This window comes from Aegilops tauschii, chromosome 5, assembly GCF_002575655.3.
Source record: "Aegilops tauschii subsp. strangulata cultivar AL8/78 chromosome 5, Aet v6.0, whole genome shotgun sequence".
Classification (NCBI taxonomy): domain Eukaryota; kingdom Viridiplantae; phylum Streptophyta; class Magnoliopsida; order Poales; family Poaceae; genus Aegilops; species Aegilops tauschii.
Window position 1 is genome coordinate 551,766,210 of NC_053039.3, and position 26,674 is coordinate 551,792,883.

The following is a 26,674-nucleotide window of genomic DNA, read 5'->3' on the forward strand; positions in this document are numbered from 1 at the left end:
AAAATCACCAAGTGGCACATCATAATTTTCAAGCAAGGTACTAGCATCATCATAAGCATCATTCATAGCAGAAGTAGCATCATCAATAACTCGCGACATATTAGAATTGATAGCATGTGGTGGTGTTGCAAGTTTACTCATAACAGAAGGTGAATCTAAAGCAGAACTGGACGGTAGTTCCTTACCTCCCCTCGTCTTTAAGGGAAATATCTTAGTCTTTGGATCCTTCAGATTCTTCATAGTGATAATATGATAATAATCCCAAGTGACTCAACAAATATAGCTATGCTCCCCGGCAACGGCGCCAGAAAAAGGTTTTGATAACGCACAAGTATAAGGGATCGCAACAGTTTTCGAGGGTAGAGTATTCAACCCAAATTTATAGATTTGACACAAGGGGAGCCAAAGAATATTTGAAGGTATTAGCAGTTGAGTTGTCAATTCAACCACACCTGGAGATTAATTATCTGCAGCAAAGTGATCAGTAGCAAAGTAGTTTGATAGTTTTGATAATAGTAGCAGCAGCAACGGTAACAGTAACAGTGATAGCAGTAGTTTTGTAGCAAGTGTAATAGTGATGATAGCAGTAGTAACTTAGCAGAAACAATATAAGATAAATTCGTAGGCATTGGGTCGGTGACTTGTTGGATGATATTCATCATGTGACAGTTATAACCTAGGGCGATACGACACTAGCTCCAGTTCATCGATATAATGTAGGCATGTATTCCGTAAATAGTCATACGTGCTTTATTAAAAGAACTTGCATGACATCTTTTGTCCTACCCTCCCATGGCAGCGGGGTCCATATTGGAAACTAAGGGATATTAAGGCCTCCTTTTAATAGAGAACCGGAACAAAGCATTAACACATAGTGAATACATGAACTCCTCAAACTACGGTCATCACCGGGAGTGGGTCCGATTGTTGTCACTCCGGGGTTGCCGGATCATAACACGTAGTAGGTGACTATAACTTGCAAGACCGGATCTAAAACATGGATATAATGATGAATTCATAAACGGTTCAGATCTGAGTTCATGGCACCCGGGCCCAAAGTGACAAGCATTAAGCATAGCAAAGTCATAGCAACATCAATCTAAGAACATAGTGGATACTAGGGATCAAGCCCTAATAAAACTAACTCAATTACATGATGAATCTCATCCAACTCCTCACTGACCAGCGAGCCTACGAAGGAATTACTCACTCCCGGTGGGGAGCATCATGGAACTGGCGATGGAGATGGGTTGGTGATAAGGAAGAACGAAGACCCCCCTCTCCGGAGCCCCAAACGGACTCCAGATCTGCCCTCCTGAGGAAGAACAGGGATTGGCGGCGGCTCTGTCTCGTGGATTTCGATAATTCTTTCTCCCTGATTTTTCTGGAAATATGAGATTTTATAGTAAAAGGGTTGAGGTCTGCGGGGCCACCAAGTGGGTACAACCCACCTGGGCGCGCCAGGAGAGGGGGGCGCGCCCTGATGGGTTGTGCCCACCCAGGGGCCCCTCTCCGGTAGGTCTTGGCTCCAGAAATTCTCATTTATTCCATAAAAAATCCTAGCGAAGTTTTGTTCCATTCCGAGAACTTTTATTTCTGCACAAAAACAATACCATGGTAGTTCTGCTAAAAACAGCGTCAGTCCGGGGTTAGTTTCATTCAAATCATGCAAAGTAGAGTCCAAAACAAGAGGAAAAGCGTGAGAAAAAGTAGATACGTTGGAGATGTATCATACATCATCCCGCAACTAACTCATTAGTCACTTTGCTTGCAAGGCTTCTTATGATGTGCATTACCGAGAGGGCCCAGAGATACCTCTCCGATACTCGGAGTGACAAATCCTAATCTCGATTCATGCCAACCCAACAAGACACCTTCTGAGATACCTGTAGCGCACCTTTATAATCACCCAGTTACGTTGTGACGTTTGATAGCACACAAGGCATTCCTCCGGTATCCTGGAGTTGCATGATCTCATAGTCAAAGAAATATGTATTTGACATACATGAAAGCAATAGCAATACAACTTACCGATCAACATGCTAAGCTAACGGATGGGTCTTGTCCATCACATCATTTTCCTAATGATGTGATCCCGTTATCAAATGAAAACTCATGTCCATGTTTTGGAAACCTTAACCATCTTTGATCAATGAGCTAGTCAAGTAGAGCCTCACTAGGGACTCATTGTTTTGTCTATGTATTCACACATGTATTAAGGTTTCCGGTCAATACAATTTTAGCATGAATAATAAACATTTATCATGAATAAGGAAATTAAAAAAAACAACTTTATTATTGCCTCTAGGGCATATTTCCTTCAGCCCCCGTCGACCCCGCGCCTCTACTCCGACATCGGCACGACCACCCGGCATCCACTTCGACCCTGCGGCCTTGCGCGACACGCCGGCCCTCTCGGCCGTCGCTCGCACGTCTGCCACCCGTCGCCCTGCGCCGGCAGTCGCCGCCCTGCTCCGACCGGGACTTCTTCATCATCCACTGCCTCCACCGCATCTGTGCAGCCCCGTCGCTGGCTGCCCCGTGCCGGCTGCCTTGGGTCGACTGTGGCCCCGTTGCCAGATGCCTTGGGCCGACTGCGGCCCCGTCGCCGGCTTCCTCACGCCGGCTGCGTCGGACTCGCTGGCCATCATCGCCAGTTTCATCTTGGACTCCACCACCACCCCGCCTCCACCGAGCGGCATCCCCGACCTCGCGTGCGATCAGACTGATTATCCGCCCGCCCGTGATCCACCTCATCTACGCCATGCGACCGATCTGGCCCATCGGTTGTGCGCGCCTCCAAAGATCCCGTGAAGACTGTCCCCGAGTATAGCGCGCCACTGCATCGCCTCATCGGGCCGTAGTGCCGCCACCCCGTGGTTATCCCCGTGGTTGCACCGACTCGCGTGTCGCCGCTGCATCGTGCCTTTGGGCCATAGTGTCGCGATCCCCGCCGCTGCCCGCGAGGCCGTCCCCGTGGTTGCACCGGCCCGCACTCCGCCACTGCGCCGCCCTTCGTGCCGTAGCGCCGTGGCTCGCGGTCCCCGCCGTCGCCCCGACGTTGCGTCGCTCCTTCGGGCCGTAGCACCGCTGGCCAATGAACGATCCACCAAGAGCGACAACTCGGATTTTGGCTATGAGTTTGTTCCCGTACATAGTGGCAACACTACAAATGAATATTATTCGGCTTTCTCTTGAGTGAGTGTGTATGTGGTAAATAAAGTGGACTGATCAAAAGAGCTCCAAAGAGACATTATTGCTAAAGGTCCATAGTTCCCAAACATTAAGCCACTGCGAAAACCTACGCATGATCACTTATTTGGCATAATCTCCTTCACGTGACAATCAAAGTTCCAGCAAACAATGATTCAAACAAAGTGTTTAAGAGCCTAGAGGAGGAGACAATTATGGGTGTGCTCAGGAGCACTTGAGCATCGTGTTTTACTACATGTTTTCTACTCCCTAACTTATGTTTTCATGGCTCTATCTTAAGAAACTCATCCATGCATTCCCAGCAAGCAAGTGCTATCTAGATTAAATGAAATGAAATGTTGCAAAGTTGTTTTATCTAGTAGATGAGAAACTTTGTGTTGATTATCTTTGCTTTAGTAACACTTGCGCTATAACCATGCCACCGCTATATCTATGATAAGTTTTCAGGTCAAGAAGCGGAGGGCTATCTAGGCATACTGATCATAAGTGAACCAAAACCTTCTCATTATTTTGGTTTAAACAACTTAGTTCCTTATGCTTTAGATTTGTCTCTATGTTGCTCGAGGACGATCAAGTTTAAGCTTAGGGGAGTTCATGAGTGATATTTTTACACTCATTTCAACCTTGTTTAAACCGAGATATTTCATTAAAGAGAGATATTCACTCTGATAGTTTGCCACTAATGACTAATGAATGCAAAGGATTCCACAAATCCTCTCTTTGGTATTTTTCCATAGGAAATGGGCTAAAAAGGAAGAAATCACTTGCGAGAAAGGAAAGAAAGGAAAATGGAGAAGAAATAAGTCACCAGGAGGCGTCAGAAGGCCACCAGAGTCAAAGATGGCGTTCCATGCGACCGCACGCTCGCATGAGTGGCAATTTGACGTGGAAACCGAGGTAGGTCGTCCACCTGAACAACTTTTATAAAGGGGACCCCATCGAAATGCTAATAAAAGGAGGGCGTCGAGCATAGCGAGAACCTTTTATCATCATCTTCATCCGCAAACCCTAGCCGCCGCCATTTTCATCTCCATAGCCATCTCCACCACCATAGTGCTCTCTCATCTAGTTCATACAAGTAATCGTGCATCGCACAAGGCATTCATTGTAAGACATATTGCAATCAATCAATCCCAAGATGTGTTCTTCAATGTTTTTTCTTCTCGTGATCTGATCTCCATGTGCGTTTAGTTCGGTAAGGTATGGGGTGAGGCACGAGCCTTGCAACCCCAAGTATTTGGTGAAGGACAATGGAAGTCTTTGACACAACGTCTCGTATGTGCGAAATAAAATTGTTTCGTGAAGTGTCTCTGGTCTTGTCCGCGATCTTCATCCCTGCAGGTACCCAGGATCATGGAGATTGAGCACCGGTGAGGCTAGGAGTAAGGGGACCGTAAAGTGTTATACCCAACACCGGTGGCAGCAAGGTTTAGTAGGGTAACATGGATCATATCCTTGGGAATTCATGAGATGTAGTCATTAAACACCCAATGCATTTGTCTAATATTATTATCTTAATTATCGGGGCAACCCCGTGAGACGGGTAGGGCCTTCAGTAGGACAACTGATTCTTGATGCAGGACTTGTGCCGGTCAAGATGTTATTGGACACATCCCCCACTCCGATACGAAGCAAGTACCTCTTGATGGGTGACTTCTCGAGCAAAAACTAATATCATTTTTTATCCTAACACCAATACATGGTTGTAAGCATTAAGACCTCATCCCCGTACCTTTTTTTTATTATAAGTGTTTGAATCACAATTTGCTTGCTGATCCGGTCAAAACCTGGATTTGACACTTAAGCAAAAGCTTGCCAGAGACCATTGCTTCAAGGGAATCTTCCTCTCGTGGGTTTGATACCCAGGGTCACATATGGGGAAATAGGTGCGGGATACGCTTTCTTGTTCCAATACCGGATCAATAAAAAGGAGATATCAAGCCACAACCCTCGATGTTAAGCTAGTTCTACCTTATTTATGTTTTGGTTTTAATGTAGGTGATCTCCGGTGTGTTCTAGACGAACTATGTAGCGAGAACGCAACTTATGTTAATTTTTTAAAATTTGCATACGCTTTTGCAAGATATGTTCCGCGTCGGGGTAGAAGTTCCCGCAAAATCGTTTTAGAGCAAACCGTGTAACGGTTTTGTGTGACTAATTCATATGGCATCTGCTAGAGTTGCTTTAACTTTGGATATGCTTTTTTGTTGCGAAAATGTCAGATCTATTGCAAAAGTTCGCCGAAAGTGCACACCATCTTAAACATAATAAAAATTACATTGAGATTCCGAGACCACCAAACGAGCACTACTGCCACCAGAACGAGCCATCCACGTGTCGTGGTGGCCGCTCTCCTACCGGAGCCGGCTTGACCATGTCAATGACAGTCGGGAAGGTTTCGTGCACGTGCCCCTAAAGAGTAGCACCCTGGAGCCACAATCGTCGCACTTGAACCCTCGCATAGATCTGAAGCACCTGATACCAAATCTCGCCACATGACAAGAAACCTTAACCTCACCGCCCCAAGGGAACGACAAGAATCTACACCGGAGCTTTGTCGACTACGTCCGGACGGACAAACTAGAGGAGGATCGAAGCCCGGAAGACACCTGCGAGGACTAAAAACTCTTCCCCGTCATCGGCCGCTGGAGGGCAGGCAGAGAAGAGGCGAATCCACGGTGGTGAAGCGTGGAGGGGAGTTTACCGTAACCCCCCCGTGTGCCCCTGTCTCTGTCTTCACACATCCACCAACATACATGTCATCCGAACTATTGCAATCGCCATACTTGTTGTCGCCGTCATTAAGATGGCTTACTGCGTCCCAACTTTTTTCCTACCGACTTCAATCCGTAGTAGATACCACCTAACTATGCCCAAGCGACACGTACCCCGCTTCCCTCGGGCGCAACCCTATCGCACGTGAATCGGTTTAAGGTGCCCGTGGGTTCCACCATGTCACCCCCTGAAGCAGTATCATAATTCGTAGTACTGTCAATATATGCCCTCAATAGTCATCATATTGATGCCGTCGTACGTCCGCGAGAGGTAAACCGACATCCCCCCTAAGATCTCTCCGATTTTGACACCCCGCTCCACGGGCGCAACCCTATTGCACGTGAGTCGGTTTAAGGCGCCCGCGGGTTCCACCATGTCGCCCCCGAAGCGGCATCATAACTCGCAACAACATCAATAGATGCCTAAAGTAGGCATCATACCGAGGCCATCGCACATCCGCGGGAGACGAACCGGTATTATCGCTCCCCCCCCCCCCCCCCCCCCCCCCCCCCCCCCAAGATCTCTCTGATTTCACGTGAAAACTAAAACACGATATACAACATGAAGAAAAGATACAAAACACCACACAAACTCCTCACCCTGCCACCGCGAGGAGGAACTGCCTGCCTGCCTGCCGCTGTACTTTGCCCTCGTCCTCCCCTCCCCTCGCCTGCGCCCCCAGTCTTCAGATCCAAACCCCCGTCTGAAAAACAAAGGCAGCGCCGCAGCCAGCGAGCGAGCGAGAGAGGGCTAAAAGGGCCAGCAAAACCCTAACCCTAAGCATCCCAATTCCCCCGCCCCGAACCGAATCCCCCACCCCCGTCGCCCCCAAACCCTATCCCTGACCTCCCCCCGCCTCGCCGCCGCGACCATGGCAGGCTCCTCCGGCGCCGCCGCCGCCTCCTCCCGCAGCCAGCTCAAAGGCGACCGCTTTTACTACCCGCCCCACCGCCGCCAGAGCCAGCAGCACCAGCAGCAGGGCCTGCAGAGCCGCCGCCCCCCGACCTCCCCCTCCCTCTCCCCGTCCCCCTCCCCCAGGCGGAAGACGGCGGCGGCGGCGGCGGTCGCGTCCCTCGACGCCGACGGCCGGGCGGATTCCGACTCCTCCTCCTCCACCTCCTCCAAGCCCTCGCTCGCGTCCACGGCGGCCGAGGTGAATGTCGTGTCCTCCGCGCCCGCCGCGGAGGAGGAGGAGGAGGCCGGGAATCTGGACAGGTTCCTCGCCTCCACCACGCCCTCCGTGCCCGTCCGGAACATGCCCGAGGTATCCATCCTTCCATGCCTAAGCGTGCTGTTGTAGATTAGATTACATATGTGGGGCGCATGGTCGAGAGGGACTTAGTTTAGATTCATATATATTTAGTAAGCTGCTAAAACGTGGCGACTACATAATAGTGTGTAGATTGTTCTGGTCTAGGTGTGTTCTGTTCACCGATATAGGTCTATTCAGATGGTCGATGCATCATTTTCCAAAGGAAAGTGAAGGATTCTGGATGAATATGTCGAGGCCGCATTTCATAGTTTACTCCAGACTGACTGCATTTCGCTTGAATTATTGGTTGTTCCAGGTCATTGAAAGTTCTTAATGGTAGTAGTTGTGGATGGTGAGCAGCAACCGCTGTTCAATTCCAGCATGGTCCTAATTGCAGTTCATGTGTACTTTTCTTAAGAAACTTCTGTCGCCATGGCCCCCAACTGATGATTGCTAAAATGTGTTTCCAAGAAGAAATTTGTCTTGAAGGAATGCTTATTCAGCCAATATTGTTTGGTTTAGTCTATATTTAAGCACTACTTTCCTAGTGTTACCGAATGAAATTGACACAGTTAGTCTCTTTGGAGCTTTTGATTTTCTGCTAATTGCGCTTGTTGTAACTTAGATATAGTAACTATTCAGGTACTCTGATTTTGCTTGCAATCTGCGTATCCATGCAATATGTATCTGTGCCAATTGCCATCTACAAGTCATTAGTTTCTCTGAAGGGTTAAATCATGTAGTGATATTTGCACATGTTCTGTCTGCGCAAATGGATTTTGATTTCCAGTCAAAGGTAGACCACTTTTGGTTATTAAAGGAAAACAACATATTGCTTCTGTTCTACGATTAAGCTATATTGGTTTTGTTCTCTGCAGACAAGCTTGAGGATGCGGAGGAGTGGAGATGCCATGGATTCATCTCCTTACTTTTGCCTTGATGATCTCTGGGAGTCTTTCAGGGAGTGGAGTGCTTATGGGGCTGGTGTTCCCCTGGTGTTAAATGGCGGTGACTCTGTGATACAATATTATGTGCCATATCTCTCTGCTATCCAGCTGTATGCTGATCCATCTAGACCTGTTGCAAGTACCAGGTAACAACCTTATATGCGCTATGCAAGGTTATGACTTCTAGGAAATTCTCCCTTTTGGGATATATAAACAGTCCATAGGTCAATCTGTCTAGCAGATTCATTTGTCTCATTTTTTTGGTATGATCTGTTTTGTTTGAGCTTGGGGATGTTCATATATGGTATCAAACTACACAAATAACAATTAAAATTGTGAGGAATGCACTTTAATGTACTAAAATTAGTATGTATTATATAATACTTGCTCTTACCTAAAATGTTAGTGTATTAAAATCTGTCCCAGTTTATACATACGGATACTGTTTGGCAAAACTGAGGGTAGAGGAGAGATTTCCGTTTGTTTCTACTACTTCTCCAGAGATGTTTAAAGGAAAATTCTACTGCTTTGCTAAAGTCTAAGCTACTTTCGTGGTGAAATCCTGTATAGCTTGTGTAATTTCAGAAGTTTCTCCTTTACCAACCTGTACAGATGTTGAGCTTGACTTTGTAACTTAGTGCTCGCCATTTCTATGAGCTAGGGTTGGTGTGCAAGTTAACCTTAACTATGTTCTGTACATATAAAAGAATAATAAGAAACACAAGTAGACGAATAAGAGAAGTCGTGAGAATAGGTTCGAAACATAGTATTGCTAGTTTAGAATGTGTTTTTTGTTTGGACGAAACCTTTGCTAGCGCATAACTTCTTATACTTAATTTTCTCGCTTAAGGCATCCTCTGGATGAAAGTGACGGGGAATCTACGGATTTTAGCAGTGAGAGTAGCAGTGAAACTGATGCTGCTCAAAATGGTGTCTTACAAAGTGAGGACGGCGATGCTTTTGTATCTGCAAGTTTTCCTATATTTGAGCATCTGGAGCGGGATCCTCCGTATGGCAGAGAGCCTTTAACAGACAAGGTAAGTTTTGTTTCTTTGAGAACTCAAAGCATGTTACGGACTTCCAGTGTATAGAATCTTATTCTGCATTCTTTCCAGGTATCAGTTCTTGCGGATAGATTTCCGGCTCTAAAGACATTCAGAAGCTGTGATTTGCTGCCATCCAGTTGGATGTCTGTTGCATGGTATGTTTCAAACACTTTTGAGCCTGTTTAGTCAGTCATTTTTCCAGTGGTAAGATGTGTTCTGTTCCATTTGTTGGCTGCCATGTATTATCTTCTTTTGCTGTAGATGTTCCTAAACTTCTGAGAGTTTAAATTATTTGTGATCAATTATTCCGTAATACCTGCCATCCTCATTATATCCTTTTATTACCTGCCATGTATTATCCACTTATTACCTGCCATCCTCATTTTTATTTGATAGCATCTGGCCATAACGTTGTACCTGTTTTTCTGTAGACAACGTTTTGGTTTCATTATAATTAAGCATGACGCCATCACAGTGCTGGCCAAGTTATAACATTTGCCAACTGTGCTGGCCCATGCAGAGGATGCCTACCAGTTGCCATGCCTAAACAACTAGGCATGCCTATCGTGCTGCATTTCAGCATACCATGCTGTATTTCAGCATAAGATAGAAGAGCAACACTGCACTGGCAGTGCTGCTATGATTCTATACGTTACTGGTTTCATCCTCATGCTTTGATTGCAGGTACCCCATATATAGAATCCCGACAGGACCGACGCTGAAGGACCTGGACGCTTGCTTCTTGACATTCCATTGCCTGGCAACACCTTCCAAGGGTAAAACACCAGCACCCGCGCCCTGTTTCTAGCATCATACAAAATAGGAATTTTTTTATCTTGCCTTCGCTAGACGACGCCAGTATTCTGGACGTGCATGGAACACTTTCTAAATGCTCTGGTTTCAACTTGCAGATAGCCATCCCACGACACCAGCATGCCCCGGCTTCGAGGGAACCGGCCACTGCGCCACCGCAACGGGCAGGCTTTCCCTGCCCGCCTTCGGGCTGGCGTCCTACAAGCTCCGCAGCTCCCTGTGGGCGTCCAACGGCGCCCCGGAGCAGGAGAGCGTCACGTCGCTGATGCAGGAGGCGGACAACTGGCTCCGCTGCGTACAGGTGGACCACCCGGACTTCCGGTTCTTCGTCTCCCACTTCGGCGCGACGTGGAGATGACTGTTCTTGTGTTGTAAATGTCTTTTTTGTGAGTGTTAGTTATATGATGATGATGGCTGTGTGTTGCCAAGTCTGAACTCTGCTGGCTGTGCGTTGAGCACAAGTCTGTTATGGCACATAGTGCAGCAGCGCCCCTCTGCCGTGGGGGTTGTATCAGTTAAAAAAGGCGTGCCTGTATTGCGGGCGGGCTTGACTCTTGTTGTCGTCTCCAATAAGTTTATAACTGTGTGGTGTAGGTAACTTTTTGTGGGGGAGTTAGAGATATGATGGATCGGAAGTACAATTGGAGACTTGTAAAACTTTTCAGGCAAATGATAGGAAAGAATAAATTATTGGATTTAGTTATGAAGATAGTTTCTTTGTTTTGCATATATGTGATCCCCTCGGGCCATTTTGTTTTGGTCCTGGGCACGTTTGATCAAGCAAAGAAGTTATATGCTAGCCTGTTTCTCTATGTAATCATGCTCCACTTGGCTACAGGTAATGTTCTGGATTTATTTTGTATGACAAAATTAGCAGAGCATTGGGAAGTTCATAATAATTTAATGAAAAAGAAATCCGCAGGCTGTGCATGCTGTGAAACGATGTGGTTTGACTTGGTAGGGCGCCACTTGTTTTGCCTTGTAAATCCCAGCTGCTGCTGGCCGGGCAACTTGCGAACTGCTCGTCCACTACGACCGAAAAATAACATTTGTGAACAATAACAAATCGCTCTTGTTCCATAAATTTGATTTTTTTTTTACCTCATGCCAAAAGTGCTGTAATAATCTCATGGTTTATGTTGTTTGTAGCATTACTCGTTCATGTCAAGTTGGTTATCCTCGCAACTAGTGTGATCTATACCCCATCAAAAATTTCTAAAAAAAAGGAAAAGAGTGTAATCTATCTATCCATGATGTTAGGCAACTAGGACTACGATGGTCGTGTAATTTTTCGGGAAATTTACCTTACCATGGTGTCAGCTGGCCCAAGGATTTGCACGATGAAAGGAGAAGAACAATGCGCGTCCGGCCGTGACCTGCCAAGCACTACTGACGAAAATTTCAGGCAGTGGGAGGTCGACCGATCTCTCTCAATCATACCGTCCGTCCGTCCGTCCGTCATGGCCGGCCTCGTCTCTATCTCTCTACCTCCTCTATATCACACGGTCTATATATATATATATATATATACAGCCAGGTCTCTCGCGGTGCTCCAACTGCAAACGCGGTCGCCCCGGCACGTTGCATTTCGCGGCAGAGGCAACAGAGGTAGAGAGACGATGAGGGATCTGGAGGAGTTCCGGGGCTCGTCGGCGGGGCCGCCGCGGAACAATGGCGGCGGCGGCAGCGGGGGGTCGTCGGCGGTGACCACGCCGTCGTGGTGGGCGGGCGACCCGGAGGCCAAGAGGCGGAGGAGGGTGGCCGCCTACAAGGCCTACGCCGTGGAGGCCAGGGTCAAGGCGTCGCTCCGCCGCGGCCTCCGCTGGATCAAGGACCGCTGCACCGGCATCGTCCACCACCGCCGGTGACCGGCCGACCGACGCCGATCTGACATGCTGCGGCGACATCCTGTTCACGTCGTTGGCATATCATGGCGTGTGCTTCGACCACCTCGCCGGCCCTCCTGTTCATAATGTTTCTGTTTTCTCCTTCTTCATGCAAAGTCGCCTTCGTTTCTTATTAATTTTGTTCCTATGGATGCAAGCAAAATACGGAGAAGAAATCATTCAAATAACTCGGTTTTTTCCTCGACGACATCATACTCTTATCTTTATTAAGTTGCGTAGCAATCGTGTAACTCTGTAGCAATGCATGACCACGAAAATCTGTAGTCCATGCGCTTGGTAAGCTGGGAGGGCAAAATTTCTAGATGCTCCTCATTCAGCACAGAGAAGCAAGCCTCAATGTTTCATTTCAGTCTCCCCCCAAAAAAGTTTCATTTCATTCAGATGGATGAACAGGCCAGGCGATGTAATTTATAGATATGATTTCTCAAGAAAATTCAGCACACTGGAGGCATTCACATCAACCGTGAAGTGATGTTCAGGATGGCAACACCAGCTGTTTGCAGCGAGTTGTCACCAACCCAGAAACATTATTCCCGTTTTTTGTCAAATCTCACTGGAGTAAACTACTTTTACTCCCGACGTACTTAGCCCCGTAAGATTACGGGGTTACAGAAAAACTGGGCTACTTTGCCCATCAGCTAAACAATTCTCACCCATTAGAAGTTTGAATGTTTGCGTAAGCTCTCAGACGTACTGAACCCCCTCGCCCTGGATCACCTCTCCGATGCGGTAAGCAGGGCTCGACTCTTCGAGGATTCTGTCCGCCGCGTCTTTGCTTACTACAAGGACCATCCCGACGCCCATGTTGAACGTTCGCAGCATCTCTGCGTCTTCAATTTTGCCGACCTACAAGTGTCAGAAAAACAAAAGCTAAGGAGACAGACAAGCACATTGCTTAAAAACTGGATGGATGCAAGCAAACATACAAAGAAATCGTGTCGACTCAGTGTGTAAAAAATAATAATTTGTCAAATGAAGTGTCAATTGTTTCTCTGGGCTGTACAGAATCCTATGCTTGTTTGGTTGTGTGATGTTTTACCTAGCTCCCAGATCCCCATCTGATTCAAGCTTAACATTGCAAGTCCTTTAATACACATGCCAGCACTAACCATACTTTCAGCAATGTTAGTATCGAGTATCAAACAAATTGTTACTTAGATATTTGTTTTGTTACTAACGTCCTAATACCATTGGGCTGGCTGATATTATAAGTTCTAAAGATGGATACCGAATCATCAACCAATTATTTTGATTGTAAACAAGCGACTATATTCGCTGGGGCTCCAAAAATATGCATGACAAGCTAATGGATTTGTTTGCTCTTACCTGTTGAAGCCACTCGAACACAGGCAGCACTTGCCATGACCCGGTGACAATTTTCGCCCCAAGTCCTTTAGGAAATACTCTTGGGATATTATCAGTAAAGCCACCACCAGTAATATGGGCTAGCCCTTTTACACCACCCTTGCTGATAATGTCAAGTACCTTTTTTCATTCCAAACAACTGAATCAGAAATTCAGGAAATGACCAATTGGAGATATGAGACTTCCGTCAGAATAAGCTAACCTGCTTGACATAGATGACAGTTGGTGCCATGAGAGCTTCACCAACAGTAGTTGTTACACCATCATTTCTTGGGAGAGGATCAGTCAAGGAGAGTCCACTTTTGTCCAGTACTCTAGAAAAAAAAAACATTTTTCCGACTGTCGTTAACTAGAAGCAATAATTGTATCAAAAGGAAAGCATCAGTGGCATCAGATTTGCACTCTCAATCATCTATGTGGATTTTAAACAAATGGAGCTGGATAAATGCATACCTCCTAGCGAGAGAGAACCCGTTCGAATGAACCCCACTGGAAGGAAGGCCAATCAGGACATCCCCCTCCACAATGCTTTTACCGTCAATGACCTTATCCTTCTTTACGGCACCCACAGCAAAACCACTCAGATCATATTCACCTTCCTTGTAGAAATCAGGCATCTCTGCGGTCTGTATTAACAATAGCTAACTGAGTTATGCAGTTTTTTTAAATGCTGCTTATATTCAGAGTTGTATGGTCCATGTGGAATGCTTCAGGAGAGTAAATATCAATGCTAAAAGTAAAACAGATGGCTATGTTAAGTATTCATGCTTTACTGTCAGTTGACTTTGTCCATGTATCTAGAATAAATAATCAAATAGCCAGATCATATAGTTACTGTCAGAGTGATATGCATAGATCATCAGGTACTCTGACAGTTTATAAATCTGCGTATTATCCCAGAATATCTCACCTCTCCTCCTAGGAGAATACAATTTGATTGCTGGCATCCATCCACAATTCCCTTGATAACCTATGAAAGTGCAAAATAAAGATACAGTCAAAGATAGATAGATATCATACTCCATGGGTAGAAGACAGATAAAATGAGCAAGAGCAAGAATTGATGTGATAAATGAGCAGCAATATTGACAGTACCTTCTCTGCAAGGTCCACATCGAGCTTGCTCGTAGCATAGTAATCTAGGAAGAACAATGGCTTCGCACCCGAAGTTACAATGTCATTGACACTCATAGCAACCTGCCACGATGGATCAGACACAGAAAATGTTCATCGACTCTCCTAGGAAATCTGACAAACGGCATGTATGAAAAGTGAGTGAAAACATACCAGGTCAATCCCGATGGTATCATGAATACCGGTCTCAAACGCGAGCTTCAGCTTCGTCCCAACTCCATCAGTACCAGCCACAAGGTACTCATCCCCTGTCCAACAAAATAACAGAAGACCGAATTTTACTAACACGGCAACACATTTCTGTATCCAAGTAAGTAAAGGAGTAATAACTAGTCAAATACACGACGCAGACCTCTTACTCTTACTAGCCTAATACTATAATACTGTTCGTGCTTGGTAGATACATATATCAATTACTGTTTAGTCAAATACTCCCTCCGTCCCAAAATGTAAGACCATTTTTGACACTACGACACTACGAAAATGGTTTTAACAATAAGAAACTCTCACTTTCCGCACCTGCCAACATATATGTACCAAACAGTAGTAGTACCTCACAAAATCGCCCCCTCTCACTGACACAAAAAAGGCCAATATGTCAATCAATTATTCAATTATGTGACATGGCATTCCCCTGTACAACCAACTTCCAATCTACGCACAATCATAAGCAGCGGATTTCCTGCTTGTCAATGCTCAAACTCTGAATTCCGGCGCATCGAGCAAGAGGGACCACCGGTGGCTAGAGCCAAAAAGTAGCAGGAAAGGCAAGCAAAGATGAGGAAGAGTGGAGGTGCACCGTGGGGGTAGAGGCCGCCGAAGCCGCCAATCCCGGGGGCCAGCTTGCGGATGCGGCGGACGAGCTCGGTGCCGGCGTCGATGTCCACGCCGGCGCCCTTGTAGGTCATGCCTTCCTCGTCGGCGGGGCCGGAGCCGGAGCCCGAGCCGGAGCAGGAGACGGCGACGCGGCGCATCCCGGCGGCGGGCGTCGCGGGGAGGCGGACCCGGCTGTGGGGCTGGGGGTGGCCGCGGAGGGGACCCGCGGGGGCGGCCGCCGGCGCGCGGACGAGGTGGAGGAGGCGGTCGGCGCCCATGGGTGGGGGAATGGGGGCAAAGGTTTAGGGCTTTTGGATGCTCTCGTGCGGTGCGGATGGATGGGTGCGCCGAATTCGGTGCCTTGGGTCGCGTTTTAAATCTCTTTGCTCCCCTTTAAAAATGGAAATTGTGCTTGTTTTTGTTAGAAAAAATAAATTTTGAACTCTAAACTATACTCCCTCCGTACTAAAATTGTTGTTGTGGTTTTATTTGAACTAAAACCACCACACTTATTTTGGGACAGAGTGAGTGCTTCGAAAATGTTCTTAATTATATTTTTGGATCATCTTTTTTTTTTGTTGGAGAAATTTTTTGTTAGAGATAAAGAGGGAACAAAAACCCTTAGCTACGAACACATTTAGCTTGGGTACGGGCCATGGGTGCGACGTCCCGACCCGTGTAGTTGAGTTTTTTCTTTCTTTCTTAGAAGCACCAGAAAAAGCTGTCACTGCAAACTATCTGGAATTAAAATTCATCTCCCGAATACCATTTATAGAAGAAAAATGCACTCCAACTTTGGGATACTCCAAAAATGACGTGTCATTATGACAATTTGCTTGCCAGGAAATAGATTAGGACTTTACATAGGGGCACAACCATACAAGTCACGAGAGAGCTAACATGTACACCACCGTACGACCACACGAGACGAGCGAAAGAAACGCCCCCCGCGTCGCCTCCTCTGGCGGCACGGGGGAGACCCCATCCGCCGCCGCCGGGTAGCCACCCCCCGTCCACCACCGCTGCGCCGCCGCCGGAGGGCCGGCCGGCAAAGCCGCGCCGTGCCCCGGGATGGTGGCGGCGGGGCGGATCCGTCTCCCCAACTCGCGTCTGCTTCCCCGCGCCCCTCTCGAGATCCATCTGCTGCCACCGCCGGGAGGCGCCCGCTCCTCCGCCCGCTTCTGCCGCGCCGTCGCCGGAGGGCCGGCCAGCTAGGCCGCGCCGCGCCCTGGGATGGCCGCGGCGGGGTGGATCCGTCCCTCCCGTGCTTCCCCAACACCGCCCCCTCCCCCCGCGCCCCCGAGTTCCTCGCGGGCGCACCCTCCCAGCTGCTGCGTTCCTGCTGGTCCGGTGACAGGTGCGGCATGCTAGGCCATGGCCTTGTGCGCCTTTACCTCCCCTGCGGTCCCCCCTTCCCTCGGCGTGGCCCAGTCCTCCTGGTGCTACTTGGGCGTGATTTGGGCGGACCTGCGGCCGGTCGCGGGGGTGTTCGTAGCCTGCCTTTTGTGCATTGGCGGACCCCCTTGTCTCCGGCGGCCCTTCCTCCCCTCAAGCCGCGGTGAAGGCTCACACGGTGGCCACGAGGCTACGGTGCTAGTGGCAGTCCCGGGGCTCCACAAGGTGGGTACTTGCTGGTGCTGCTCTGGCCCCGGTGACCTTGGACCCGCGTCTCTCCGGTGTCCATGGCTGACGGCGTCCCTTGCCGGGCAGCTCCGGCCTCGGTGACCAGGCAGTTGCGTCCCTTCCAGCTCGTCTGGCTCACCGACGTCCCGACGGCTATGGCCACGGTAGCATGGATCTGCGTCCCTCCAGTCTCTGCTTGCCGGCATTGCTGATCGCCGTCGCCCCATCCGCTTGTGGCTTGCTTCGCCGCCTGCCTCTGTACGACTCAAAGCCTCCGTTTTCGCCAGATCCAACGCTTGTGGGTCGGGAAGCAGTGCCACCATCCGACAGCAGGTGCAGCCCCGCCAACCCCCCTTTCGACATGGTGGCTCCGACCAGCGTGGCTTCCTCATCCCGACTCCAGATACGGCGGCTATGGGATTGTTCAGCCTCAGGCCAAGGAGAAATCCTTGCTCGGCTAGCCGATGCTGGCAGCGACGGCGTTTGCGGATGTCGTTTTCCTTCTTGGAGGCGCTGTCAAGGCCCTCAGTTGCGTCCCTCTTCGAGCTCAGGGGAAACCCTAGGTCTGGTTCCTCCGGACCGGATGGCGACGACGTCTTGGCGTCGACTTCCTTCTTGAAGGCGCTATCTTGTTCGCTCGCGGTGTCCCCGGTTCTGGCTTAGGTGATGTTGGAATTCTTGCTGGTTCGGCATTGCCATTCTTGGTTTGGGTTTGGTAGGTTTAGCTGTGATGTATCCCCTGTTCGGGCTGAGCATCCCTTGTGTCTCTGCTCTAGACACCATGTTCACGCCTGTATGCGTTCGTGTCATGTGTTGTACCTCTATTTGTACTCATTCTACTCCTTCTATCAATGCAATGATACGCAAGCTTTGCGTATTCGCGAAAAAAGAGAGCTAACATGTACATCCAGACCCCTTATGTTGCCCTTATACGTTTTTTTGAGGGGTTGTTGCCCTTGTACGTTTGAGCGGACGGCTCGGTTCGTGACCAATTAAAAATTCATGACCCAGTTGGCCCACTCAAACCGGTCTCTGTTCATCTGGGTCAACCGCTATGTCGGACCCACCCCAAAACCCACCAATTCCATAAAATCGACCACCCTCATCTCGGGTCCAAGCCATCGTCGTCCTCCACTCTTGCTCCACGTCCGCCTCCCTCGTCCGTCGTCGTAGATGTCGTCAACGTGTATCCGTTCCCCCCCCCCCCACCACCACCACCATTTTTCCACGAGGGAGGAGAAGAAAGAAGAGAGGTACATACTCATACTGGATGTGGAAAAAAGAGGATGGATTGGGTATAATCCATTTCTGAGCCCAGGCTCAGCTGCACCCACCCTGATGAAAAAAATCAAAACAAATACTAGGAAAATTCAAAAAATTCCAATTTTTTTGTGTGGTAGATATTTTGATCCGTGAGGTTCGCTCCAATTTTCAAATCATTTGGACATCTGAGCAGCTCTCGGCGAAAAAGACAAATCCGGGGTCTGTAAAAATGTTTACTGTTCACGCACTGTTCCGACCCGATTTGTCTTTTTTTCTGAGAGCTGCTCAGATGTTCAAATGATCTAAAAATTGGATAGAACCTCATGTATTAAATTATCTACCACATGGAAAAAATTTGGAATTTTTTGAATTTTTCTAGTATTTGTTTTGATTTTTTACTGACCGGGTACCAAAACGCCGCACTCATGGATTGGCAGCAGGAGAGGATGTGCAAAAAAGAGGATGGATTGACTCATGCTGGACGTGTACTAATTGAGTCAGCTGCTTCTTTACTCGGGAAAAGGATGAAAGAAATGACGAGACACAAAAACGATAAAAAGCTCCATTGATCAAGAAGAAAGAAGTCGGAATCGACGTGAATGACAAGATTCTACCGGCAATGAAAAGACAAACACATCTTTCTAGGCCAGGGTGAGCAGGCAATTCCTAAACGGCGCCTTAAGCGCCCGTTCCTCTTATTTCCGCAATCCGGCGCACACCCTCTCCTTCGTGTGGGGCCGACCCATCTTTATTTTTCTGTTTTAAAATGTAAAAAACTGCACGCGACGGTGTTGTTCGAATCGACGATGCACTAACCACGCGGCCACCTCATCTTTTTGTGTTTTTTACTTAAAGCTTTTTCCTTCTTTTCTTTTCTTTCCTTTTCTTCTTTTTTTTTTCTTGGAATGCTTTTCTACTTTTTGCAAAATGCGTGAATTTGTTTTCAAATTTATGTTTTTTTACATAATTGGTGTTTTTTTCTTCAAAATTGAGCTTTTTGAAACACTTTTTTATTAAATGGATGAGCATTTTCAAAAAATAGTTGAACTTTTTTCAAAACCAATGATTTTTTTTGAATTGATGATTTTTTTTCAATTTTGTGAATGCTTTTCTCAAATTTGATGAACTTTTTTCAGAATGGATGAACTTTTCTTTCAAACGTGTGAACTTTATTTTAAAATGCATGAACATTTTGAATTCATGCTTTTTTTTATTTTCCCTAGATTTTAAATTTTTCCCTTATTTTTTTAAAAGTCAACAGTCGGTCCTTCAATTGGTCAACTATCGCCTGGTCAACCGTGATCCGCGCGAACTAGACGACATGGGACGAGCGAACGAGGTGACCTAGGCCGGCCTAGTTTGCGGGCGCGTGGGCGCCAGTTCCCCTGGCCGACACTTTTCACGCCGACTAGGAGGTCATGCATGTCTAAAAAAAGACTAGGTGGTCCTCCCTCAAGCTGGCAATGGTTAACCGTTACCCATGTTTCCGTGGGTAATTACTCTAACAGGGGAGAAGGATGTGTTAGCTTTATGCTCGCGGGAAGGCTGGTGGGTCGAATACCTTATCAAGCACGCAAGACGGGGATGGGGATGAGATAGCATTAGCTGTGCCCCGTTACCCGCCTTACCTGTGAAGGCCTTGCATGTGGGATCTAAAATTAGTAGAGCCTAGATAATTCCCGCCCTTACCCACCCAGATTTCCACCCATCCCACCCCTTTGACCAGAAAGCCCTAAGAAATTCCCTAACCTACCATAACATACTGTTTATTGTGCTGAAATGCTTTTTTTCTACTGAAATGTTGTCGAAGGTTGCTGTTGATTGGGTGTGTGGGTTTCTCCACTGGGATAAAAAAACGAGGGGGGTGGGGATGAGAATCTTTTTATCCCCGCAGACGGGGATGGGGATGGGGACGGGCATGGGAAGGGTATCACGGGGACGGGGATGAGAGTCCAATACCCGCCTGGGTAATACCCACTGCCAGCCTACCACTTGTGGCGTACACGAGCGAGCGAGCCTCGTGGAACGCAAACCGAGCCCTCTGGCCATGGACTGGCCGGGGGAGACTTGTGTGAGATCAATGAGATCCTTTAAAAAAACTACATGTCCAAACGTTCTTCAAATTTTTGTAGACGCTCATCAATGTTTGATGTACAACCTCAAAAAGTTTCATCCCCTAGTTCAACTTACATTAATAGAAAAAAAAGATAAAATCGGATGTGAATAGTGTCAAATTACTATTCACCCAAAGCTGGTACTATTCACATTCGAATTTGTATTTTTTGTATCTCTTGTTGAATATATGGTTGTGCATGTATATTGTATATCTTGGCCCACCTCCTAGTCCTTGTATAGATGAGATCGATACCCACTTTGTGCACCCATATATACGTGCGTTATGCACCAATCAATACATCGAGTTGCATTGCCAAAGTAATCTCTCTCAACATCTCTAAATATACATCGAGTTTTGAGCTGATTTTTTCGAAGCTGTCGAGATACCCCACATGAATGTTGTCAAGAAATATATTTTTTTTGAAATGTCTAAATATGAAGTGTCCCTAGACTGGCGTCGCCGCGCCAACTTTAACCGGCCCGGCTCAGCCGGACAGAGTCCAGCCCAACCATCATCATCCGTGATTACTTAAGCAATCCGTAATAACCCCTAAAAGAAATCAAGCAATCCGTACGTGTCCGCCTCTCTCTCTCTCTCTCTTTGTTTGGGCTTATCGTGCAGTGCAGTGCACGACCAAGGCATTCTGAGTTGAGAATCCGTGCTGATCCGATCGATGTCGTGCCAGAAGCCAGAAGAGAGTGGCGGGCAAATTTCACAATTTTGACCTATAATCGAAAGCAAATCACAGAATGAACTGGTTCCGAAACTATTTCACACCCCTGACCCTTTTGTGTAGCGCCCGCCACGCCGGCGCCACACCCTACGGTGCAGCGCCTAGCTCCGGGGCGTTGCACCACTATCTACCGTGGCAGCCCACGGGCCCGCACCCAGCAGTGCAACGCCTCCGAGCTAGGCGCTGCACCTGTAATGTGCAGCGCCTAGCCGCTAGGCGTTGCACGTGTAATGTGCAGCGCCTAGCCGCTAGGCGCTGCACTGTGACTTATATGCAAACGCGCCAGCCCTCTCCTCCCCCACCCTCCCCATTGGCAGTTACAGAAAAAAGGGCCGCGGCCATCTGCACTCCCCCTCTCAATCCCCTCTCCCAAATCCTTCCGATCCGACGATTTGGTCCGTGCATTTGTTCCCCAATCCATCGTAGAAGGTACTCTCCTCCGATCCCCTTCTTTCTATCCATAGAAAATATTATGTTTTGAAGATTTGGGGAACCCTTGTTTGAATCTTGCATGTATTAGATTTGGGCAACTTTTGTTTGAATCTTGCGTATATTAGATTTGGGGAACCTTTGTTAGATTAGAATGTGGTTTGGATAGATAGGTTGACATGTTATTTATATAGTTTGGATACATAGATTGACATGTTTTTTGTATGGAGAAGTAGATTGACATGTTATTTGTATGGAGAAGTAGATTGACATGTTATAGTTTGGATACATAGATTGACATGTTATTTGTATGAAGTAGGCCCAAGTAGGGGGAAGCACCATATGCTTTGGATCTTGCATGTAGTAGGCCTACTTTAGTTTTTTTGAATTGAAAAGATAATCGTGTTGACAAGAATGCTTTGTTGAAATTGTTAGGATGGTTGGGCTCCTCGATGATCACTGGGACCATCAACACCGGTCGTACACTATGGCGGTGCAGCAGCGGGTAATACTGAAAGTGGCCGGTGTTATGAATTTCGTATGTTTGTTCAAACACAAATGCCCCATATGTAATGTTATGATTTGTTTGTTTGTAGGAGCTTGCACCTCTGAAGCTTCGGTCTCACGGGATCAGCCTTGGAGGGATGAGCTATGATGAGCGGTACACACCTTATGTTAGGGAGGCAGGACTTCTCCCTTTCATTGAGTTGGTCCGCCGGTCGACGCCACCCAACAATGCTGCAGCACTCACCGCGCTTATTGATCATTGGAGGCCGGAGACACACACTTTCCATCTTCGGACCGGGGAGATGACCGTGACGCTGCAGGATATCGCTATGATCACCGGTCTTCCTATCGATGGCAATCCTTTATGTATGAACACCGATTCTGAAGGGTGGCGCGCGCAGATGCAAGCCCTTATTGGTATGGTTCCTCCGGAGCCTCGGGAGCCAGAAAGGGAAGATAAGAAGAAGGAAAGAGTCGCAGCGGGCGCTACTTTCACGTGGATATCATCGCACTTCGCTCATTGCCCCGATGATGCTAATGAGGACATGGTGAAGACTTATGCTCGTGTCTACATGTGGTACGTGGTATCGAGGACAATGTTTGCTGATGGCACCGGCAAGAATGCTCCATGGATGTGGCTGAAGGCGTTGACCGTCTTCGATAGCAAATGGAGTTGGGGTTCGGCGACACTAGCTTACTTGTATCGACAGGTATGAAGTTGTTTCCTTTTCACTTCATTGATACATTATCAATGCGCTCTTGCGGCAAATTTGACCATGTTCTTTTTTATGTGCAGTTGGACGATGCCAGTTGTAAGCACACTGGAGGTATTGGTGGTTGTCTGCTCGCACTTTCCATATGGAGCTGGGAGCGTTTGCCGGTTGGACGATCTAAGACCGTGAAGTACGAGGATTGGGACGATAAAGACGACCCACTACGGCTCCCCACTTGGGCTTACAAGTGGGATGTGTTAAATGAGACGAGGGATGATCCCTCTATAATGTACAAGTTGTACAAGAGCGAGCTGGACGCGATCACGCCTGAGCAGGTGAACCGACCTTGCATAAGTGATTATCATGCTTGTATCTTCACTCGATATCAATTTTGCATTCAATCCCATTTTGCAGGTGGAATGGGAGCCGTATGGAAAAGGAGAGAGTTTTGGTAACCCTATAGAGTTCAGGCTTAATCCGATGTGCATTAGGGATAGGGATCTCTGGCATATGCGGTGCCCACTGATATGCAACTGGGCGATTGAGCTTCACCTGCCACATCGGGTGTTCCGCCAGTTTGGTTTGTTCCAGTCACACCCGCCGGAGTGGGAGGACACGGACAAGTTGCTACACGCGTAAGATATAATTAACCTTGAGCACTTAGCAGCTTCTCGACGGTTTCGATGATGCTAATATTTTGTTTCTAACTTGCAGGTTGGATAGGAAAAAGCAGCGGAAGATCAAGGATTGGGCCAGCCATCACAGGAAGTATGTCGTGCAGTTCGCTCTTAGTGTGGAGCAAGCAAGGGCTGGAAAACGAGCCCAGCTTCGTGAGCACTGCCCGGATGCGTTCAACAACTATCTCACATGGTTTCTTGCAAGTACCCGCGTGGAGGTATGCCAGCCGGCGTATGCTGAGGAGATTCTGGAGGAACCCACCGTTTTTGATGAGGTAGCCCAGCACCAGTACAACGCATTAGTCAGGAAAGGCAACTCGGTGATCCCTTCGGCTCCAATGATGAACTTTGTGGTTAGCCCTTTTTGCTTTTCCATTCGCACTTTTCACATCTTCTCTTGCCTAACACTTTGATACCGTTTCTGTTCATAGCGTGCCCAGATCAAGAAAGCAGCTGACGAGACCGAGACTATTCTGGAAACAACCCCGGCTGGCAAAAGCGATGGGGAAGGTGCACTTCGAGAATTCATTAAGGTTCACATCTTCTTCAAACTAGCACTTAACATTTGTTGGTACGTTCCATGTCTCATTCACTTGTACATGTTGCAGCGCCAGGGCCAAAAGTTAAGGCGGCTATCAAACCTTTTCGGTTGTCGTGACCCCGAGTATGTATCACCAGAACGGTCTAGGTCGGCGACACCATCAGATCCCGCTTCGGGGCAGAGCCATGGTGAACCTTTCACGGATGAGGATGTGGGTGGGGTCACCCAAGAGGTATGGCATGACGATATATATCCATTTGTTGATGCATTGCTAACTATATCCTCACACACGGTCTTTCCATATCTTTTGTTGATGCATAGGTTGCTGATGATATGACCTTGGGGACGTACCGGGCTCGGTCTGCATACGAGTTGAAGCCTAGGAGGGGAATCAACAAGTACACACCTGAAGACTTCACCCAAAGAGGCAAAAGGACGGTCGGCACCTCGCGGATGGCGGCTTTGGATGACTATTTGGATGACAATGTCGAACCGGTGGCGGAGCCGGAGCCGGAGCGGGTTCCTCTTCCTAGGAAGGTGAAGAAGATAAGCGTCAAGAGGGGGGAGGACCCAGCAAGCGTGGAAAGCACTAGTCATCTTAGTTTTTTTATAATGTTGAACTTCGAGTGCGATTTGTTATGTCGTTGAACATGGAGTGGTCGTACCTTTTTATGTCGTTGAACTTGGAGTGGTGGTACCTCTATGGTAAACTGGAACTTATTGTGATGGTCATTTCTATGAAATGAAGTCTTTTGTGAACCCTTTGTTTCTTATACTAATTGTTATACTTGGAGAAATGATGTCGTACCTGAATGTTTGTTATACTAGTTGTTGAACTGTGGCTGAAAAAGACCCAGTAGAGGGGGGGAGGAGGCACAGTAGGTAGGCCTCTAGGTTCAGGCAAAAAATTGCTAAGTGTTTGTGCAGCGCCTAGCACGCCGGCGCCACACACTACAGTGCAACGCCTAGCTCGCAGGCGCTGCACTATAGAGTGTGGCGCCTCCGTGCTAGGCGCTGCATATGTCTGTAACTAGCCAAACTTCTGTTGCTTTCTGGATAGCTACAGACATGTGCAGCGCCTAGCTTGGAGGCGCCGCACTCTACAGTGCAACGCCTAGCTCGCAGGCGCTGCACTATAGAGTGTGGCGCCTCCGCGCTAGGCGCTGCATATGTCTGTAACTAGCCAAACTTCTGTTGCTCTTCTGGATAGGTGCAGACATATGCAGCGCCTAGCATGGAGGCGCCGCACTCTACAGTGCAACGCCTAGCACGCAGGCGCTGCACTATACAGTGTGGCGCCTCCGTGCTATGCGCTGCATATGTCTGTAACTAGCCAAACTTCTGTTGCTCTTCTGGATAGGTGCAGACATATGCAGCGCCTAGCACGGAGGCGCCGCACTCTACAGTGCAACGCCTAGCGCGCAGGCGCTGCACTATAGAGTGTGGCGCCTCCATGCTGGGCGCTGCACATGTCTGTAGGTATCCAGCAACCAACAGAAGGTATGCCTACAGTTTCAGGCAAAAATTTCGCTAAGTGTTTGTGCAGCGCCTAGCTAGGAGGCGCCACACTGTACAGTGCAGCGCCTAGCCCGCAGGCGCTGCACTGTACAGTGTGGCGCCTCCTAGCTAGGCGCTGCACTAGTCTGTAGCTATGCAGCCAGAACAGAAGGTACTCCAGAGAGCAACAGCAGCTAGGCGCCACATGGTAGATTGCAGCGTCCAAGTACTTCACGACACATAGTAGTTCATAACACATACTACTTCACGACACATGGTAGTTCGTACAACCAAATCAAGGAGGACACATAGTAGTTCACCGCACATAGTAGTTCTTACAACCAAATCAAGGAGGACACATAGTAGTTCACCGCACATAGTAGTTCTTACAACCAAATCGAGGAGGAGACATAGTAGTTCACGGCACACAGTAGTTCACAACCAAATCGAAGAGGAGACATAGTAGTTCACAAGCAAATCGAAGAGGAGACATAGCTCTATTGCGTAGAGGAAGGCCCCTTTCCCTTCTTCTTCTTCCTCTCTTCTTCCTCTTCCTCCTCCCTTTTTCTTATGAGGTGAGCCTCCTTAACCACCCTCTCCATGAATATCTGCTTGTCCCTCTCTTCTTTTTCAGCTGCAATTGCCCAAAGCTTCATGGTTCTTTCTTCAAAATCGTGTTGACGCTTCTTCTGTGCCTCCTCAACTTGCCTCATCAACGCTTGCTCCCTAGCGCGCATCGCATTTGCCGCACTCTATTTTCGCTTCCTCTCCTTCTCAAGCTCCTCTTCCTTCTTCTTCTTTAGCTTGGCTGCATCCTCCTCTCTAAGCTTCTTCGCCGCCTTCTCCCACCATCCGGCCATCTCATCTTCACCATCCTCCTTCATCGTTGGTTTGTTGGGTTGGGAAGCCGCCATACCTACAATGAGTGGAACATAATGGTTAGTAAGGACAATAAGAACAAATGGAAGCAAATATGAAAAAGAAGAATATATGGAAAAACAAGAACATATGATACATTATAGTTAGTGAGGAACATACGGAAATGGTCCATCTAGGTATCCAAACATTCCTCTATAACGAACTTGCGCTTGTCCATCACCACGGCCAAGTCCACCACCAAGGCCAAGACCATCACCAAGGCCGAGACCATCACCACCACGTCGAGCTCTTCCACCACCACGGCCGAGACCACCACCACCACCTCTACCACCACCACGGCCTCTTGTAAGTCCAAGTTGCCGACCTCTTGGTTGGCTAGGCACTTGTTGGCTACCACTTGGTTGCCTTGGCACTTGTTGGCTACCACT

At 48.0% G+C, this 26,674-nt stretch overlaps 4 protein-coding genes and 1 long non-coding RNA gene across 7 annotated transcripts; 4 read left to right on the forward strand and 1 right to left on the reverse strand.

The window, feature by feature from the left end:
• Positions 1-6,591: 6,591 nt before the first annotated feature.
• On the forward strand, positions 6,592-10,753 carry LOC109754577 (uncharacterized). 3 transcript variants are annotated; one of them, XM_020313486.4, is made up of 6 exons: positions 6,592-7,252; positions 8,119-8,333; positions 9,038-9,224; positions 9,303-9,388; positions 9,918-10,009; positions 10,145-10,753. In XM_020313486.4, the coding sequence occupies exons 1-6, from the start codon at positions 6,860-6,862 to the stop codon at positions 10,402-10,404; spliced, it is 1,233 nt and encodes a 410-aa protein (XP_020169075.1). In that variant the 5' UTR covers positions 6,592-6,859; the 3' UTR covers positions 10,405-10,753. The 3 variants fall into 3 exon arrangements, with proteins under 3 accessions (XP_020169075.1, XP_020169076.1, XP_020169077.1); XM_020313487.4 differs by having other exon boundaries at positions 6,597-7,252; positions 9,080-9,224; XM_020313488.4 differs by having other exon boundaries at positions 6,599-7,252; positions 9,083-9,224.
• An 814-nt stretch (positions 10,754-11,567) lies between these two features.
• On the forward strand, positions 11,568-12,140 carry LOC109754587 (uncharacterized). Its single transcript, XM_020313502.3, has one exon. The coding sequence runs from the start codon at positions 11,666-11,668 to the stop codon at positions 11,912-11,914; it is 249 nt and encodes an 82-aa protein (XP_020169091.1). The 5' UTR covers positions 11,568-11,665; the 3' UTR covers positions 11,915-12,140.
• Positions 12,141-12,357: 217 nt separating this feature from the next.
• On the reverse strand, positions 12,358-15,636 carry LOC109754581 (phosphoribosylformylglycinamidine cyclo-ligase, chloroplastic/mitochondrial). Its single transcript, XM_020313491.4, has 8 exons — positions 15,252-15,636; positions 14,606-14,700; positions 14,414-14,515; positions 14,229-14,288; positions 13,772-13,944; positions 13,521-13,632; positions 13,280-13,438; positions 12,358-12,799 (listed from the first exon to the last, which is right to left on the reverse strand). The coding sequence occupies exons 1-8, from the start codon at positions 15,544-15,546 to the stop codon at positions 12,638-12,640; spliced, it is 1,158 nt and encodes a 385-aa protein (XP_020169080.1). The 5' UTR covers positions 15,547-15,636; the 3' UTR covers positions 12,358-12,637.
• A 6,632-nt stretch (positions 15,637-22,268) lies between these two features.
• On the forward strand, positions 22,269-23,291 carry LOC141023145 (uncharacterized). Its single transcript, XM_073499477.1, has 3 exons — positions 22,269-22,516; positions 22,736-22,811; positions 23,067-23,291. The coding sequence occupies exons 1-3, from the start codon at positions 22,269-22,271 to the stop codon at positions 23,289-23,291; spliced, it is 549 nt and encodes a 182-aa protein (XP_073355578.1).
• A 71-nt stretch (positions 23,292-23,362) lies between these two features.
• On the forward strand, positions 23,363-24,335 carry LOC141022645 (uncharacterized). The gene is made up of 3 exons (XR_012183793.1): positions 23,363-23,862; positions 23,938-24,102; positions 24,192-24,335. It is a non-coding gene; the product is annotated as an uncharacterized lncRNA (long non-coding RNA).
• The last annotated feature ends 2,339 nt before the right edge of the window (positions 24,336-26,674 follow it).